The sequence below is a fragment of the Polistes canadensis genome, unplaced genomic scaffold, assembly GCF_001313835.1.
Source record: "Polistes canadensis isolate GaletaPanama2010 unplaced genomic scaffold, ASM131383v1 scaffold_8, whole genome shotgun sequence".
In the NCBI taxonomy this organism is placed as follows: domain Eukaryota; kingdom Metazoa; phylum Arthropoda; class Insecta; order Hymenoptera; family Vespidae; genus Polistes; species Polistes canadensis.
The window spans coordinates 1,235,883-1,256,376 of record NW_014569555.1 but is presented as its reverse complement, the minus strand read 5'-3'; the positions used below and the strand labels follow the sequence as shown (position 1 = coordinate 1,256,376).

Here is a 20,494-nt window from a genome sequence, read left to right as displayed (position 1 = left end):
AGAGAGAGAGAGAGAGAGAGAGAGAGAGAGAAACTTCTTCCTTCTCCTGTCCCCTATTTTCTACGACACCTCTTATGATCACAAAGCAAATGGGTGAATGGGGAAGGGGGAAGGGGAATGGGGAAGGGAAGAAATACTTGCTATATTTGCTTGTATCTAACACGATATTCGAACTAAGGAAACGACACCGATACCAGACGAAGAACTTTTGACGATTTTGAGAATGCCGATAGCAGCAGTAAGCAATGAAAAGAAACTCGTGATAACTAAATGAGAAAAGCGATAAGAAGAGCTAAGAATCTTTTAGATAATAACGCGAGGTAAAATGAAAAAAAATATATATATATATAAAAGTATATATAATGAAGAAAAAGGAAAAAAAGATACAAGAATTCTCTGATGGAAGAATCGATAATATAATTTGCGTTTATAATTTATCGACTAACGTTAACTTTCGTACAACAATTTCAGTTATTTTGTTCTTTTTCTTTTTCTTTTTCTTTTCCTTTCTTTCTTTCTTTCTTTCTATATTTCATACTTGGTTCAACGCGTAATATAGTATTCTCGTTTTTAAAATTCTTACTATTCTTTATCGAGGAAAAATAAAGGAAACTTATTTTAATGAAAAATATTTAAACGTATCGATGAATAATGAAAAAAAAAAAAAACAAGAAAAAAGGTAGAATTAAATAAATAAATAAATAAATATATAAAAAGGGATTATATAATAAATGTTTCAGTATAGATGACTGTCACTCTGGGACCAGTTGCGGATATTTTTCGACAACCTACATCGTAATGGTCCATCGGAGACCATGCGAAACCATTTGAGAGCCAAAGAGAAAGAGAAAGAGAGAGAGAGAGAGAGAAATGATTAGGTTCCCAATGACAGAAAAGACAATACCCAATGGGAATTGTATGCTCTATAAAACAATCGATGAGTCCACCGGGGATAACGAAATACGAACGTTCACTAAAGTTTTAAAACCCACGAAGGAATAGTTTTTTTTTTTTTTTTTTTTTTTTTTTAAAAGGTGTTAGGATCGTGGCCTCGACCATCTTTCACTTTTTCTTTACGCCTACGTGTCATTCCGTCCAAACGATTCATTCCTCTTTTTTACCCTTCGTCCTTTTCTTTCTTTCTTTCTTTCTGCACTGCAATTTCATTCACGTAAACGTCGTAACCCAACTCCTTTGTCTACGACGACATTTGTAGCCTCGAAAATAACACTTTTAAACGTTGAAACGTTGCATTCTTGAATGCACCAAAACACGCAGCCGCCATTGCGTTCCTATTTCTCAGTGAAGAGATCATCGAGAGAAACAAAAATAGGATTGAATCTTTTATAAATATAACGTTATATTAAGTCGAGAAAGAATTTCGAAATGAATGCCAAATAACCGGTTTCATTCCATCGAAACTTTTACGATCATCATTGCTGATGATCCACCTTTCTTGATTTTCTTTTTATTTCTTTTTCTTTTTTTTACTTGCTTATTTTTATTTATCTAACATACACAAATAAATGATTTCATTTTTTATTTGATCTTATGCAAATTTATTCAATCATTATATACATATAATATATAGGTATGCTTTAACCTAAGCGATCATTAAAATCAATACCTTTATGACGTAAATAATATTTTCTATTCTCGGACTTTGACACTTTGCATAAACGATTGATTTCGTATGAATCACTATTAAATTCAACCATACATCCGTCAGTTCATTTCAATTCAAACTTGTTTCATCGGTGAATATTATAAAGATAGGATATCGTAGAAATTAATAGCTTTTCAATAGGCTTGAATAAAGATTCTTATATCATCGTGAACTTTGATTTTTAATTTAAGTAATTTCTTTCTATCTTTCTCTTTCTTTCTTTCTTTCTCTTTCTTTCTCTTGACGAGTTCATCGGTGAAATTTGTTTACTTTAATACCACGTTAAAGTAATTGTTTACTCTCAATATGAGTAAACATTTGCTAATGATGTAACGTAGCCTTGCATGTTGGCTGATAAAATCAATATTAAAAGAAATTTCATCAAATTAGAAAAGGAAAAAAAAACATATAAAGGAAAAGAAAAGAAAAAAATCGATCGATATGCGATTGCACGAGAACTAAACGAAATTATAAATAATACGAATATTTCATATCTAATTGTAAGAAATATTTCAATGGAGAAAAAAGGATGGAAACAGGTTGAAAAACAAAAAAAAAAGAAAGAAAGCAGGATCGAGAGAGTTATTTGAAACCACGTTACCTAATTACGTACGCTGAGAAACATGCGACAAGGAGTAAAAGAAAAATCGTCACTGGAAGTTACTAGAAACTTGCCTAGGACGTTGGCACAAAGTTCTTAATTAATCCTATTAATTAGATACACTGTAATGCCGGTGCATGCTGTACATGACATGAAGGAAAAAGGATGAAAATGGGTAAAAAAAAAAAAAACAAAAAATAGATAGAAGGAAAAGAAAAGGATTGGAAAGGGATGGGAAGGGAAGGGAAGGGAAGGGAAGGGAAGAAAATAATAAAAAATATCTAGCATAGGCACATTCACATATATTCGTTTGCCATGTAGTTCATCGATAAAAACTTTTCTACATACGTACGTATTCGTGTATGATATATATATGCGTTCGTGCATGCGTGCATAACACGTGTATATATGTTTGTAGCGTATTTTACTGCAGTTCGTAGATTGGCGGTGTGTGACGATGAACCGCGATATTAAATGCGGTTGTTCCATTTCGTATGAATACGGAAATCGAACCAATTCGTCGTCCTCATGTTTCGATAATAATTGACAGTACGGAATAGATTGAAAGTAAATTCGCAATGCGATAACGTAAATGTTACATATTATAATTCATGTTATTGTATTCCAATTTGGACTCTCTCTCTCTCTCTCTCTCTCTCTCTCTCTCTCAATTTGATTAGAGTATCTTAATATAAACGTAAAGTTCATTATTCGAAGAGATCATTTTGTAAATGCATCCCAATGTATCCTTTTTCAATATTTTGCATCGTTCCCCGAGTTCTCGGATAATTTTGAACAATATGTTACCCTTCTGTATTAACTATTATTTATCTGGATTATTAAAAAAAAAAAAGAAAGAAAAATAAAGAAAAAGAAAAGAGGTGATAATATCCATTGTTAATCTGTCGTCCATCGATCGTAATCAATAAAAAATTTATCTGACGAATGAGAAAAATGGGATTAATTAATGAAACGTAGAATGCATCAATTTTTCCATAGACTTCAGCAATCATCCTGTACTCGTTCATGCGACCTACTTGTTCATCGACACATTTTTTTTCTAATAAAATTAATAAAACTTTATCACACTTTAGAAAATCCAACGAAATTCAAATATTTTTCTCCTATTTCTCTCTCTATATATATATCTCTGTTATATATATATTCATAATATACGTAAAATCAAATATTACGTCAGAAAAAAATGATATACAGTTTAAAAATAAAACGTGTTGTTGAAGTAATGAAGATCAAATCGTTGCTTGAAAAAATCCAAATTTGTAAAAGAAAGGGATAGAAAAGAAAACGAAACATCGCGTGTAACATTTTCTTTTTCCTACGGAAATGAGAAAAGTGAGAAAAGTGAGGGGAAAAGCAAATGGAAAGAGAATAAAAGTGAGTGACAAAATGAGAAGGAATGAACAAAAAAAAGAAAAGAAAGGAAGAATTAAAAAAAGAGAAAGAGATGGAGAGAAAATTTACCAACGAAAGGATTTCCCTTAGGAACGCAATTAAGTGTTGTAATGAGATTCCCAGGACGGTGAATCGGCGTCTTTTCGATATAGGTAAGAGTTCGTAGACTCATGTGAAATTCGAAAACGATCTAAGTTAAATGAACATTCTTCCTTATGTCTCTAGACTCACTCTCTCTTCCCATTTCTTTTTCACTTTAGATATCTCGAAAAGAAAGAGCAAATATAAGATCGAATTTGTTCTTCCTACGCCTAATTAAATTTTCGTCCAAATTACGACAAATTTTATACGCATATATATATACAATAAATAATATAAAATATCAATAAAAAAAGAATGTAATAAAAATCGTACGTGTGTTGATATAACTGTAAATAACAGGAGGAATACCTGTTGTTTTTTATTTCACGTCTAACAATATTTTTACGATTATTTAAATGTTTCTTAATATCAAAATCAGTTTAATATATATTCATTAAAGTAAGAATAATACATAATACATTTGTTTAAAAATGACGTATGTATTTATTAATATATACTTCGAATATTAAACAAAATTACACGCGATCGTAATATATTTAATTAGATGAAAAATTTCAATTCAAGATTATCAATTGCCACGTACGTTAAAAAAAAAAAAACATGTATATTAATTTAAACAATCTTAAATATCAGTAGAGTCTGTAAAAGTATTAAAAATATTTTAAATAATTGTTAATTAATCGAAAATATATATGTATATTCTAGTATAAAAGCACGGAATATAAATTTTACGTACCGTCCTCTTCGAAATCCACTGTTAAACTGACACGTTGTCATCTACGAAAATTCTTTTATTGAATATTATTTATATGACACTTTCCAAATAAGGAAATATCATTTATTACGAATATTATTTTCGTTATACATATTATGTAACCTTCGAAAATTTATATAAACGACAATGAATAAAGAAAAACTTTTACAGAGGACAATAAACGAATCTTATGGGGAATTTCGAAGAGGACGATACGTCCAACTGATACTCGATGGTTTTAAATTACAATATACATTTCCTTCGATTAATTAACAATCATTTGAGGTATATCAGATACTCTCAAAGTATGTCACATCATCACTTATCCTTCCATAAACAAACGCATCACACAATAATTATCGATCGACGTATCTCATAATATATATACATACATACATAACATACACATACACACTAACACTAAACAATTCAACTGTCGATCGATTATGTGTTCTATCTCACTCACTCATTCATTCTCCCTCTCTCTCTCTCTCCTTTCATTCTTCTATGATCTTTCTCTCTATTTTATAATATTGTTTCATAAAATTAGATCGTTATCTGTACTTAAGAAGTTTCACTCTCAAAAATAAATTAAATAATATATATTTTGTGTATATAATATAACTCTAACACTAATACAAAATTATATATGTATCGCTTAAGAATTAGTAGATATATACGTGTATGTGTGGTAAATAATAAAGTTTATTAAAAATCGTAAAAAATATGAGAAGAATTATGGAAGATGGTTGAAAAAAAATTAGTTATATAAAGAGAGAGAGTGAGAGAGAAACAGAATGAGCAAACAAAAGAGAGCAAGAGAGAGAAAGAGAGAGAAAGAGAGAGAGAGAGAGACAAATAAAAGTGTAAGTTGAAAGGCTGTTCTTGTTTTACTTGCACGTCGCCCCGATTAAATTTCGAAGTAATTAAATTATGTATAAGAAGGTAACGGCCCGTATAATGCCAGTGAGACTTTCCGGGTCTTCCTCGAGTTTCAATTATATTCTTACGGAAGTCTCTAGCATTCCTCGGAAAGCTTCACCCCCTTCGTGCGAGCAGTTACAAGAGCTTTTCTCTCTCTTTCTCTTTCTCTTTCTCTTTCATCCTCTCACTCTCTCTCTCTCTCTCTTTCCCTTTTACTTTTCTTTCCTTCTTTCTTTCTTTCTTTCTTTCTCTTTTTATTTTTTGTTCCCTTTATTCATCTTCCTTCCTCTCGCTAAATACAATTACGAATTTTAATCCTCGGAGAAAGTAAAGATCAACTTGTTTACCTGGTTAGTTAAGAACATTTAATATACCGCTATTAATTAAGTTTTAATCCGATGGTTTAAACTTTTTTATATTGAAAGATAAATTTTGTTCGTTGTGAAAAGAGAGAAAAAAAATAAATAAATAAATAAAAAACAACAAGTTCGGAGGAGTCTTATGTATTAGTTATACGAAATGATCAAAAGAAATGGCAAAGAAGAGTCCAATGAAAATTCGAATATCTAACGAAAGGAGGAAACATCAAATTTCACGTACCAATTTCTCCGATATACCTTTTTACGTGAAGTAGAAAGGATGCACCGTAACTTTATACTTTTTTCACAATTCTGTTTGGTCGAAATCGAGCCACGAACGTTTGAATTAGAATACGAAGAACTCCTATCCGTTAAATTTGATATTTCGTTTGGTTAAAATGTTTCAATTGATTCTTTATATAAACAAATATATAAATATGTAATAACACATCTGCATATACACTTGTTTAATTCTTTGTAACGTCATGTAACTTACAATATAAAAATGACACGTTTTAAACATCTACATTTTGTTAATCTTTTTCATTTTATTATTTTCTCATCGCATAACTATTATATAATTAAATTTATATACCAAAAATTAATGTTTCTAATGTAGCATAATTTTACTAGACGTTAAAAGGTAATTAAATTATAAAGAGTTAAACACGTATTAACGCGTTTTGAATTTAATCGATAACGAAGAGTAAGTGAGATGGAAAATGTTCTGACATTTTTGTTGGCTCACCCTTAAGTTAAAATAGTTTGAACAAGGTCAAAGTATTTAGTATATAGATTTTTTGGTGTAAAAATTCTTCGATACTATGTAGCACGAAAACGATCACACATTTTAGCAAAGTGCCTCTGGCAAGAGTTTCGCGTAAACTTTACCGTACAAACGACTATTCGGATTCGTTCCAACGTAAATTCGAAGAGGACTTTGGTCCCGAACCACGTGAAACTGACGTAAACTGTCCGATCAGTCAAAAACAGAGAAAATAAATCGACCAAGTAGATTCCTTCGTTCAACTGAGATTAAACGACCGTCTTTCCTTTATATATTTCGTTTAAAATAAAATTAAAACTAAATTATTAAAAACTTTCAATATATCGATTGGAATTTAATTACAATCAAAAAGTATAAACGCATTTAATGAACAATCTTATTAAACATATTCTTTATAGCAATTAAAAGTTACGCGATGTTTTCACGAGCATTGATTAAAAAAAAAATAAAAAAGAATTGAACACGATTATCTAAAACGAAAAAAGTATATGTAAAATGTACCAACACTGTGATATTTTTAAATGCTTAACATTATACCAAAATGTTGATGTTCTACGCTAATATTTGAATAATTCAAATTATTAGGATATGTGCTAAAACAATGGTATAAGCCAAAATATATTGTAAAATCTAATTGAAAATAAGCCAAAATTTATTGTAAAATCGAAATGAATCGATTATAATTATCACTTGACTGACAATGAAAGTTACTTGTTACTTTAAACAAAATAATCGTGTTTCGATTTATTCCTCGACGTAATTTCCCATCGATAAAATCGATATTTTATAATGAGAACGAATAAAATTATATATTTTAAGATAAATTTTCTGTGCAGAAAAAAAAAAAAAAAAAAAAGAAAAGAACAAAAAAGAACAAACGTCGATAGAATTTCGTGCACCTGTTGGTAATATAACATATATTTGAAATCTATTTTTAAAGATACTCGTAAGTTTTTCTTTTCTATCACGCGACCACCACCGAGCGACGTTTGGGAATTGAACAAAAATTCAATTTTTAAACGGCGAAAAATTACATCACTTTATTTACACCTATTCGAGATTTAATTCGCGATAGAGACATCGAATTTATTCGAATCGATACTCACGAATAAAAATAAAATCATTATTTTCCCTTATTCGCGAAACTACCGCGATCATATCGTACGTGAAAACGTTCCAACCCCCCTCCTCCCCCCGATCCCCACTCTACCCGCTAGCACTTACTTTTTATCTCTTTCTTACTAACGTAACTGAGCATCAGACCGAAGCATGATATCTGTAAACGCAAATTAGATCTAGAAAACGACTGCTTCGCGTTGATCGCATTGGTCCCGGTGCACAAAGGCAACGCAAATTGAATTCCGAGATTGAATTCCGACCAATTTCGACCTAATTTTCGCGACACCCTGTCGTGGCCAAGCTTGACGAGAATTTCAGACGAGAGGGATAAAGAGATAAAGAGAGAGAGAGAAAGGGAGGGGCGGGGAGGGTAGGGGAGGGGTAGGGGGACTTGCAAAACTATCCGAACATCGTTTGAAATTATTCTACGATCGTAACTCGTCTTTGTACGTGAAAGAAGATACAACGTGTAAGAAAATGATTAAAATGATCTGCGAAAATCTTTTTCTTTTTATTTTTTTATTTTTTTTTTTATTTTTACGTTAACTAATATATAGCAGGAAAAATGTTTCGAAAAAAGAAAAAAAGGATTAATCTCAACAATTGAACTCGCGGATAAAATATAATGAAAAAGTAATCGAACATTTGGCGTTATCTACTGTTAAAAGAAATGAATTGATCAAATCGGCAATAAAGATAACTTTACTTTACTTTCACTCGGACGTTCCAAGTTTCTTCGTGAAATAAATAACGATCGTGATTATGATTGGCCGATAAAATAATGGCGAATATCGCTATTATATCAAAGAAGTTCGTGCCACATTCAACGTTGGCTCGAACAACGTATCTAACCTTTTTCATGGTTACGGCCTTCAGTATACATCAAGCAAACGCACGCGAGCGTATCTGGAATCGTTAGATTATCCTTTTTCCTAGCAAATAAATCGCGTGCGCGTCTAAGTAGATAACTCTGATTATAACTAACATCAATTCAAGAAACTGAATTACCTCGTGAATGTAACAAAAAAAAAAATGATCTACGAACGTAAAAGAAAAATATATGATAATGATGTTAATGATGATAATAAAAAGAAAAATTCAACGTTGAAACGTTTCCTCAATATATTTTTTTAGAAATTTTTAAAGTACGACTCTATATAAACGAAAAAATTATTTTATATTGTTGATATAATTGTCGTAGAAAAAAAATTTGGCGTTCAAATTTGCTGCTTAATTATTTGAAATGTAGCATTTGTATATTATAAAAATGATTAAAGATCATTATATATTATAGAATAAATATAATTGTCTCTTAATTATCAAACCTTCTATTTAATGTAAATATATGACACTCATCTATATTTAAAAAGTACAATAAAATTTTTAAAACGATAAACATTTATCTTCCGTACGATTGTAGCCAATCGCAACAGATTTTAAATATTTTAACATAAGACACGTTGATCGTATAAAAGAAATAACGATAATAAACGATAAAATTTTCTAATTACAGAGCAAAATTGACGTCGTAAATATTTACAACAAAACATATTGTTCCCTTCGCGCTCATTAATAATTAATAACCTCGATAAACATTATAAACGTGTACCATAGAATCATTTTCCATTAATCATCGTTTGCAAACGAAAATATCAGGATAAAAAAATAATCTTTGATAATAATCACGAAGGTATAAGAATACGGCTCGGAATTATGGGTTGTAAGAAATAACAAAAAAACAAAAAAAAAACAAAAAACAAGAGTAAAAAGAAAAGAATTAATTTCGCATCAGTAGTTATCTCCGTAAAATAGAAAACTTTTTCGAAAATTGGAAATCGAAATACGCCGAGTTATGAATAAAATCGAGATAATATGAAGACATTTTTGTTCGATATTAAAAAAAAATAAAAAATAAAAGAAAAAGAAAAAAATTTCGGTCAGACTGGTGACGATCACGAGTGAGTTTGCGATCGGGAACGTACAGGTGTTCTATATTTTCATGAAGCTAATCCCTTCCGACAAATTGGATAGTTCCGGGGACACCGTTAAATCATCGAAATCGAATCACGCGCGAAATTATTTTCGACGATTTCGATTCGAGTCGTGATAGGGGAAAAAAAAAAAAAAAAAACAAAAACTTATACGTATCTGTTAGACACGTATCTTCTTCCTATCTGTGATTTGTACACGAAAATAATCTCTTAAACGATATTATTTAGATGTTAGATAATAAAAATACGATTAATTTAACGTACCCCCGTTGATGAAACATTTTCAAGATAATTCATTGAATCTCAGTTTTATAAAAAGGAGAGGAAGAGGTGAAGGAATAACCAACGAAAGCGTCAGTCTAAATAAAATGCTTTTATTCTCTTACGAAATAAATGTTATTTCCCCCCTAGAGAAGTTGTTCTTTTGAAATAGAGAAATAGATTAGAAACCGTTAAAAGCTAAATCACGTACTAGTCACATTTTCCAATTACGTACGTGTACGCGAGTAAGTAGTAGTTTGGACCACGCTTCCGTGAAGTCCCTTTTTCGATACTACGATCCTCAAGATATCGACACGAGCTGCTCGTACTTCAACCCTTCCGTTTGACCCATTTTTATATCGTCAAAATCTACGTTAGAATGATCGAAAGAAGAAATAAGGTGGGTAAAGCCTCCATTTGAACATTTTCTTTCTACGATACAACGCGTTTGTAGACACGAAGAAGAGGAGTAGGAGTAGGAGGAGGAGAAGGAGGAGGAGGAAGAATAGAATAGAATAGAATAGAATAGAATAGTAGAGAGACTAACAATGAGAAAGATTGCGCAAGACGAAATTGACGCTACTCGCTCGTTCTAATTTTAAGGATCGGCTACATGCACTCCGGTAATTTTACCAACACGAACCAACCGTGAATATATTTATTACTCTATCTCTACACCTGTCGATCGTTATTTAAATGAAATATATTCACAATACACCATAATAATTAACGTTACCGTTTTGATAACCGTTCAATTCAATATTATATTATATATAAATCCTAGTATATACTTTTTCATTTTATAAATATTTTATATCGTAAACTCTTAAAAGTAAAATATTAATAATTCCAGGATGTATATAATATATAGAAAGATCCCTCCAGTTTATATGTACAAGGTTCAATTTCGTATCAATTTACTATACAAACGAATGTTTTCGGGACATCTGTTGCGCACGTGAGTTAGAACGTAAAACCATAAAGCAGCTTTCACATCAGTATAACGCTCACGAAGTTTTCAGTTTCTATTCAACTAATTTTACAATTAGTTACTTTAAGGTATTATCACAACGTTTATAAACAATCGATAAAGTTGTTTTATTTTAAATGTTATATCGATAATCTTTCGTTATTATTTATCGTCTTATAGATAATATATTTAAATATCTAATATCTGTAAATTATATTACATTATATTATTTAAATTATATAAATTATATTAAATATAATATTATATAAGAGATATATATTACAGATATTATATGTCCGTAAATTTTATTATATTTAAATATCTAATATTTTATACTATTCTAATATCTGTATTTTGTCTAATATTGATCTATGTGATGCTAGTAACAAAATAAGCGTTATCGATTGAATGATGTGAGTCAAGGTTAGAAAATAATTACATCGATGAAACTACGATGAAAATAATGTTCTGTTCGATTTACTAATGTAAAACAACGTGGTAAGACTCGAATAATAAAAGAATGATTTCTTCAAATTTATCACGTAGCAAAGATATAACGTAGAAAGATAAAAAGATATAGATGATTACTAAGGAACAAAGGTGCAGATTATCTCTTTGTATTTTCCCTGGCTTATTTTCTTCTCGAATAATGTTTCCCGATTTAAATTTAAAAAACAAAGACGCGATACACGACGAAAGCTTCCTATTCGCCAATTCAAATGCAACAATTCAACGGACCAATCACGAATGCGCATCAGGAGAATCAGTAAACGGCGCGTTTTTCGACAACTTCGCGATGGTATTTTCGTAGATTAAAAAAATTGATATTAAAATTATATAATAGATCATAAAAAAGACAGGAACGAGAAGAAAGCTAAAAGGAAAAGTAAAGTAAGGTGAAAAATGAAAAAAAAAAAAAAAAAAAAAAGATAAGGATATAAATGACTCACCTTTTCGAGACATTCCTGTCCGATGGCTTTGGGGTCGACCTGAACCTCGAGGATGACGGAATTAGCCTGGCTCACGAGGCACCACATATTTCTTCTTCTCTTGCCACCCAGACAGCTTCTACTTCGTAGAGGAGACAGAGAACAGGTCTTTCGTTACGAATCCCGTGACACTAGTGTGTATAGAGAAAGGAAAAAAAAGAAGGATAGGATACATAAAGGATTAAAGGAAAAAATAAACAACACTCGATGTAAGATGCCCTTGACAGAGAACAGTCGTAGGGAGCGTCTTATGATGATGACAAATAAACAGTAGAGCTCTCCTCCCTCGGCGTGTTCTCGTTCTCAATCCGAAGAAGTTGTTGATTGTAATAGGACGGTGTCGCGTCCGTTGTCATAACCAGAGATTTTTTTTAAAATGCTCCTACCCGCACATCTGTCACCGCGTATGCGCACGCGACGACAACCTTCTCGTAGGTCGGCAACGTGCTCACATTTCCACCAAACGAAAGCGTCTCGTCGTCTTCCATTTCTCGGCGCGGAATGACAGACTGAGCCTCCGTTATACTTGCCGTGGATTAGTTCGCAAAATCGAATCACCTTCCGGCGAGTATCGAGTGGCGCTACTTGCACCCTAGATGCACTTACGTATCTACAACGCGTCGGCCGCCGAAGGACTGCCGCGCGGTGGAGTGGGGTTACTCTCGCGTACCTGCACAGCTGATTCCCCCACCACCACACCGGTCACTTTATGCGCACCAACGAAACGAGATGCGTGCGCTGACCAATCACATGCATCTATCAAGCTGACATCTTCTGGCTTACCTCCAATTTCATAAATTTACTGTTTTCAATCAAGCTTTACAAATTTTAAACTTGATGGAAGATAATTCGAATTTACAATATTTATTCGATTAATATATCTTATATTGATTTATTTTAAATAAATCTATTTTTCTCATGAATTAAAAAAATACGTCATAATCAAAATTTCGACACTTTTTCTCTCATGTGCATGGTTTATATATCACGCATGCTCCGAATGCAGCGGGTACATCAAAATGTTACGGAGCATGTATTTACATTTTTCAGGGTCACGCGTTTCTTAATTATGCAACCACGAAAATGAAGAATAATCTTTATAAACTAACCTAAAATAGAATGAAAGTAAATGCTCAATAATGTTTCCACATGTAATGTAGATATTGTAGTAATGTATTAAACGTACATTTACTATGATATAAAATATAATCAATTGAAAATTATGGTGTTACCGTTCTTATTTTTTGTTTCTTTTTTATTTTGAACATTAATACTGTACAGACAATCAACCAACTTACAGAGACAGGGTATACACACGAGGCAAGCTTACCCCTATCGTTAAACTTAACAAAGCATATAATGTTTAAGAAATATATTATGTTTCTACATGTTCACAAGGTTTACGTAGGATTGGGAGCTTATCCGTAAACCTGGAGAGTTTGTAGACAACACGAATATATTATGTTCGTCCTCGATGTTACAGATCATGGAATGACATCTACCAATATACATTAACATTATACATTTTGTTACCACCACCTTAAACAGTACTAATAAAACATTCGTGTTCACCACTATCTGTCGTCTCTAGGCCTTGAAACGACAGGTAGAGGATGTTTCTTTACCTAAACTTATACCATTCTCGTTACTGTGCTATTTCTGTGATTGTATATTTATATATGTTGGTGGTTGAAGCTTCAATAATAATATAGTTACAGTTACATTTATTGTCGTGTAACAATTGCGGAAAAGACTCTAAGAATTTAAATACCACCGTCTATGACTAAACAGTATATAGATATTTCCTGATCAACGTATAACATAACGGTGATAAATATATTTTAAGATATGATATAGCAAAGAATATTTAATGTACACGTATAGCATCAAATGTAATATTTATAATTGTTGAATATATTCCTTAATGTTTATTATTCTACGATAAAATTCTTGTGCAATTGTGGTTTAATGTCATACACCAACTCCAAGATTTTATACATTACCTAATTAAATACAATAAATATATTGTTTTTATAAAGAAAATATCAGTTAAATTTAATAAATAAAAAGGATTACGTACTTTATCTTTATGCACAGAGACGGCTTTATTCATTTCTTCAATCTTTACTCGAGTATCAGCTTCAATACGTGCAGCTACATCTTCTTTCGAACCCATATGCTATAGAAACAAATAGTTATTATCCAGAGCTATATTTTTCATTTGATTACTTTATGATACACATTTTCAACATGTAATTTAATTTCATTATAAAATGCAATGATGTAACTTGGAATGCGTTTAAAGATATTCACCTTGGCTTCAAATCGACGAAATTGTTTTTCACGTTCCATCCTATATTTTTCAATTTCATCTTGAGCTTCTTCTTTGGCTTTCTTTAACCTACTAGCTTTACCTGTAATATATAAATACAAATTCTATACATATATTTCTTTTCCATTGATATTTAAAATCATATTTCTTTAAAACATACATATATATATGTTAATAATTAAGCGATAAAATAAATCTTGATAAAATTGAAACATCATCATAGCAAAGTGACAATAAAATGTCATCTCAAAATTATATCGACCAAAAATTTAGCAAAAAGTCATTAAAGACTTAAATCTTTAAATACAATACAAACATAATTAAGGATACCTTATCAAGAAATATAATTTCATTGATTTTTATTAGATCTTAATCGATCTTCAACCTGTACCAACATGATATTGTACATCAGCGTGTCTCAAAACGTTGAGTGGCAAATCTGTATCACACATTTATAAAGTTATATTTACATCGTTTTTTATATAAATATAATATCAATATCATTTTTAGCTAAAAAGGGTGTTACACCCAATGACAAAATGATTAATGAGAGTTTGACGTTAATCTCTGTTTTGGACAATCCTTGCCATAGATAATGTGTCACAATTATTAGAAATGAACTCACGCTTTCTTGCTTCTGCAACCTTTTCTGCAGCACGTTTTTCGGCTGCTAAAAGTTGTTGAATACCCTGCGTCTGGCTAGCCATCTTTACAACGAATGAAGGGAATAACGATGTGCCACAAGGAATTACAAATCGATCATATGACTTCGGAGCTTCCGTTTTCTGCCCCGCCTTAAACGATGGCGCTCTATCTCGTGCTCTCACGTGGTTATTCTTCCACGCTCTCTTTATCCGATAATTTGAATACACAATGTAGATATTACGTAAAACATCGATACAATTATGTAGAAATTAATAACAGATTTCAAAGCGAATTAAAACAGGAACTTCATTAATTGCTTTCCTTAAATGTACTATTATCTGCAATATATACAAAAATGTATTATTATTATTATTATTATTATTAAATTTTATTTTTTTTTATTTTTTATAAAATATAAATACATAATTAATTTTAGGACACTTATTCTATTTATATAATAAACTACACTGAACAGTTTGTTTTACATTTAATAATATCTTCTCCTGTCGTTTCTTTTCTTCCTTGAATGCATCTTTGTTGGCTTTGCGTTCTATTCTCCTCTCCTAAAATTTTAAGTATTAGATGAAAAAATATTATGTATTACTATATTTGGAAATGTATGAAAGATACCTTACCTTCCTGTAATCTTTTAATGCTTTTTTTCTTTCTTTTCTTTCTTCAGGAGTTTCATTCTTCGGTCTTACACTTAAAATACTTAAAGTAGATTTCATTGTATCAGCTACAGATAGCGGACCTCTCAATTCTGCAGCATTATTTTGTAAATTAAATTGTGCCAATGCTTTTGAAGTTAATTTTTCTGTTGGGCCACCCAATACATCTTTTGGTATACCAGTTTTAGCATGAACTTTTATTTTATTTGGAATTATCTAGATATAAACATAAAATTTATTAATATTCAAGAACTTATCCAAATTACATAATCACAGTAGATAATATTTTTTAATGATTTACCTTTTTTTCTACAATAAGTTTAGGATGATTATAAATATTACTATATGTGCTTAGAATACTTTCACAATCCCATTTTTCTGTTTCTCTAGCATCAACAACTAACTTTTCCAAATCATCTTCGTCAGAACTGGAACATTGTTCTATAATTTTCATCCTTTCTCGCATTACTTCAGTTATGTTTTCCGTCTGAAAATGATAATTAATGATGAAATATCTATTCTCTCAAATAATTTATGTATCAAAGTTATTTAATGTTTACATCTTCTTTTTGTAATTGTTCGAATTCTTTGGCGCATTCTAAAACCATGTTTGAATCAGGTGCCAGATGTCCTTCTATTTCATCCCAATCTAAAGCACCAATTTCATTATCATCATATACACTGTACATCTAAGAAAAAAGACAAAATTATAATTATTAATATCTTATTTTTACAATGTTGATAGTATTTATAAGAGATACATACTTTTTCAAACTTTTCATCCAACAGCGCTAGTTGTTCATTTCTTCTCATTACGCTACTGCTCATAGAATATTCTGTGAATCGTGATTTCGTTTCTTCATCCTTAAATGTATGTTGAGGACCACTTAAACTGCATACTTCATCTCTTTCTTCATCAGAAAGCCCCATCTGATCATTAGATGAAGCATCCATATCTTCTTCTTCGCTATATTCATCATCTATAAATTTATGCAATAACACATATAGTGTATAAAATACAAGCAACTGTATATGCATCGCATTATAAACTAACCATATTCTTTATCTTCAAAGCCTTCTTCATCGCTATCTCCAGCATTTGCCAATTCTATAAAATTGTCTTCCAATTCATTTTCAGGATCATCAAAATTAAAATCATCATCCAACGCAGCTGCTATATCTGGATCTACCTCTAATCTAAGTCCGGTAACTGGTGCAGCTTTGTTTAATAAACCAACTTTCTCTTCGACATTTGATGCAAATACAGATGACGGTAAATTGAGTTTATGATCTTCGCTTTTTTTATTTTCTTTAACATTTACAGGCTCAACATGTACCCAGTTAACGTCTAAAGTATCAACATTTTTTAAATGTTGTAAATAATCATAATCATCATCAAAATATATTCCATATTTCTGCTGCTCTTCAATGCGTTTTTTCTTTTCCAATGGTAGTTTTTTTTCTAATTTGGTAGCTTGTGTTTCACCAGCTGGCACAAGTACTCTTTGCGGTGCTGTTTCATCAGCTATCAGTGGATCTTTTTGTGAACGATGTACCAAGTGAAATGTGACCGAATTATTCTTGTCAATAAACTTCTTTGATTTTCCTTTCGGCTAATTTTATAATCAAAGTAAAAGATAGAAATTTACTTAACCTATACTCAGAATTTGATACTTTTAAAAATTAATAAAATCTCTTGTACTTACCATTTTTAACAAAATTTATAATAAACTCGATATAAACTAATAACGTATTCTATAAAAATACCATAAAAAATTAATTTTACTTTTTATTTGTTGAGATACTTAATGTTTTCTTGCCACATTCAAGCAAATGGAATCCACATAAAGCACGTGTATATATGTACATCACTAGTTCCTTTAAAAGTGCTGCATGAAATATGCATTGAATTTATCCCTAGATTTATTGACTAAGGAAAATGATTGATTTAACTATTTCTATATAAATGTTTTTCGCATTTCATTATACACTTTTTCAATAAGTATAAGGATCAATTTTAGAAATTTTTTAGCTTTACAAGCACACACCAAGTATTTTCCTTACGCGTTTTTAGTTCTTTTGTTTTTCCACTAGTCAAGTCAAAACGTGAATACTATTGGTTGATTGTGTGGTACACGTGCATAGAAATTTAAAAAACAGCGTTTACACCATTAGCGATTTTTAATATAATTTTTAATTTATTTCGGTAAGCAATATCTTCTTTTAAACTTTAGAATTCCCATAAATGAGATCCATTTTTCAAAATTCTCAAAGATAATTATTTCCTGTATAAAGATTACATCTAATATCACGAGAAAATTTTAAGCGAAAAAGAAAGCTGAATCATAAAAGTCATTATGTGTGTTCATCATTTTTAAAATAATAATATTTTAACAATAATACATTTCGAAGTTTTCTGAAATAATTAATACTTTTGATTAGTTATTATTTATTTAAAAGAAATCTCATATCTGTCAAATTTAAAATTATATTATTTAAATAGTAGCACAATTCGTGTAAACTCTTCTATCGATTAATTAACAATTATTTTAATGAACTAATGCACTTTACTTATATTACAGGAAAATATTACCTTTGAAGTCATCACCGCGCAAGAACGGCTAAATAATTACATAAAAATGATAAAACTGCTAAAATGAGAACGTTATAATCTTAAATTTTATTGATTAGATTAATTATTCCCTTTATACACATGCGCAACGTTCGGAAAGTCATATAAACAACTTTCAATAAAAGTAGTTTTCATAGAAGAAAAAGTGCCAGTCTCAAGGTGCATCTCGAGGAGGATGTTACATAGATCATATATTTCGAGCTTTTTAACAATAATTACACTTCTATCGATTATTTAACTATTATTTTAATTTGTTAATACACTCTTCTTATATTTCAGTTTGTTGTAACATATATATATATATATATTGGTTGAAATATTACATTACCTATTAACGTATTTTAAATAAAAAATAATTTTTATATATTTTTCTTTTATTTTTTTAGATGACTTTTTTAAACTTGATTTCGTTACTGACCCAATATATAAACATAAAATTTAGCGATAAAATACATTGTTTTAAATCAGTTTTTTTTTAGACTTCGACACGTACTGTATTACTTGCGAATAGATGAGACTCCTGGGTTGAGGCCTAAGAGTAAAGTTTCTTAAAAAACGTTCTCAGTCAAATAATTTTACCTTGGAATTGACCACTGCGCTGGAGCGGTTAAATATTTGTATAAAAATGATAAAAATGCAAAAATCAGAACGTTACAATCTTAAATTTTGTTGATTAGATGAATTATTCCTTTTTTACACATGCGCAACGTTCGGAAAGTCATATAAACAACTTTCAATAAAAGTAATTTTCATAGAAGAGAAAGTGCCAGTCTCAAGGTGGATCTCAAAGAGGACGGAGCTCCAAATATATATTCCGAGCTTTTTAACAATAATTACACTTCTATCGATTATTTAATTATTTTTTTAATTCTTTAATACACTCTTCTTATATTTCAGTTTGTTTTAACATATATATATATTGGTTGAAATATTACATTATCTATTAACGTATTTTAAATAGAAAATAATTTTGATATATTTTTCTTTTATTTTTTTAGATGACTTTTTTAAACTTGATTTCGTTACTGAGCCAATATATAAACATAAAATTTTCCGATAACATACATTGTTTTAAATCAGTTTTTTATTAGATTTCGACACGAAAACGTATTACTTGCGAATAGGTGAAACTCCTGGGTTGGGGCCTAAGAGTGGGGCTCATTAAAAAACGTTCTCGGGGTTTTCATTTTCTTTGGTTTCAATTTATTTCGGATGTGGACATCTTCAGGATGCACATCACGGGTCTTCAGAAGCGGTTACCTCCTCGTGGTTAGACCTGGGCAATGGTATTTTACTTTCAGTATAATGTTTAACATATTTTATATGTTGTACATTCCATTGCAAGTAAAATCCAGCCAAAGACCGCTTATCTAAAAACATTATAATTGTAATTAGTTTCTCTTAATTTCCTAATTAGAACCATATTTATTTACTCCTTTCCTTGGTTCCTTCTATTCATTTAATATACAGAAACTAATTACTTTATAATGTTTTTTAATAACTATTCTTTATTTACAGATACCAGGGAGTAGTCCAAAATTGTTGAAATTTAAGTTGCGATCTATAAAAGACGTAGCATTAGATTCATTTTTAGTTACTATTGAGGCTACTGAATTATTTTTAAAAGTTTAACAGCAAGTTCGAACTTTTCGAAAATAGCTCTCTCTAGTCATATTTTATATTTTATTATATTACTTTTTTGCTCGTCATTAATTTGTAGTTGTCGTATCTATATCGTTTAAAAGATGCATATGTGTTTAGTTAGAGTCAAAAATATTAAAATTTTCGTATTATTAAATTTTCAAACTTAAATAATATTCGATAAATATTACAGTAATTTCTCTTTTCTTTTTTCGTCTTTAAAATTTTTCACTGTAATCGTATTTTATTAAATTTACAATTTTTCTTTTCTATATAATGCAGTTTAAAAGTATTTCACAATAATTAATAAATATTATTTTTTTTTAATAATTTAGTATTTTTACTTTTCCTATTTCTTTATTTTTATTTATTTTATGTAAATGTGAAATCACGCTTTTAAATTTAATTTCATTGCAACGATTAATATAGAGATTTATATAATCAAAATAAATATAGAATTCAATTGAAAAGTGCATCTGCGAATTGAACGATTTATATGTCAGGCTATTGTATCACTTGTTGGATTTATCATCAAACCTTTTGGATTCTTTTTTGAGTGTCTTAAATTACTTCATTTTAAACTTTACGTATAAATGCATTTCTAAAAGCACATATATACATGTTTATACATTAAAAA

General features: G+C 30.1%; 3 protein-coding genes across 3 annotated transcripts in view; all 3 read right to left on the bottom strand.

The window, feature by feature from the left end:
- The window catches only part of LOC106791707 (E3 ubiquitin-protein ligase MYLIP), a 155,880-nt gene extending 143,293 nt beyond the window's left edge, over positions 1 to 12,587 (bottom strand). The window contains exon 1 of the mRNA XM_014757566.1: positions 11,898 to 12,587. Coding sequence (XP_014613052.1) covers positions 11,898 to 11,984 — 87 coding nt within the window. The 5' untranslated portion in view covers positions 11,985 to 12,587. The remainder of the gene's footprint in view (positions 1 to 11,897) is intronic.
- A 577-nt stretch (positions 12,588 to 13,164) lies between these two features.
- Positions 13,165 to 15,059, bottom strand: LOC106791715 (V-type proton ATPase subunit G). Its single transcript, XM_014757580.1, has 4 exons — positions 14,894 to 15,059; positions 14,250 to 14,350; positions 14,017 to 14,115; positions 13,165 to 13,939 (listed from the first exon to the last, which is right to left on the bottom strand). Exons 1-4 carry the CDS (start codon positions 14,973 to 14,975, stop codon positions 13,868 to 13,870), a joined length of 354 nt encoding a protein of 117 aa, XP_014613066.1. The 5' UTR covers positions 14,976 to 15,059; the 3' UTR covers positions 13,165 to 13,867.
- A 20-nt stretch (positions 15,060 to 15,079) lies between these two features.
- On the bottom strand, positions 15,080 to 17,496 carry LOC106791699 (protein LTV1 homolog). The gene is made up of 8 exons (XM_014757558.1): positions 17,291 to 17,496; positions 16,639 to 17,197; positions 16,350 to 16,564; positions 16,145 to 16,273; positions 15,886 to 16,071; positions 15,549 to 15,800; positions 15,399 to 15,476; positions 15,080 to 15,251 (listed from the first exon to the last, which is right to left on the bottom strand). Exons 1-8 carry the CDS (start codon positions 17,291 to 17,293, stop codon positions 15,183 to 15,185), a joined length of 1,491 nt encoding a protein of 496 aa, XP_014613044.1. The 5' UTR covers positions 17,294 to 17,496; the 3' UTR covers positions 15,080 to 15,182.
- Between the last annotated feature and the right edge of the window lie 2,998 nt (positions 17,497 to 20,494).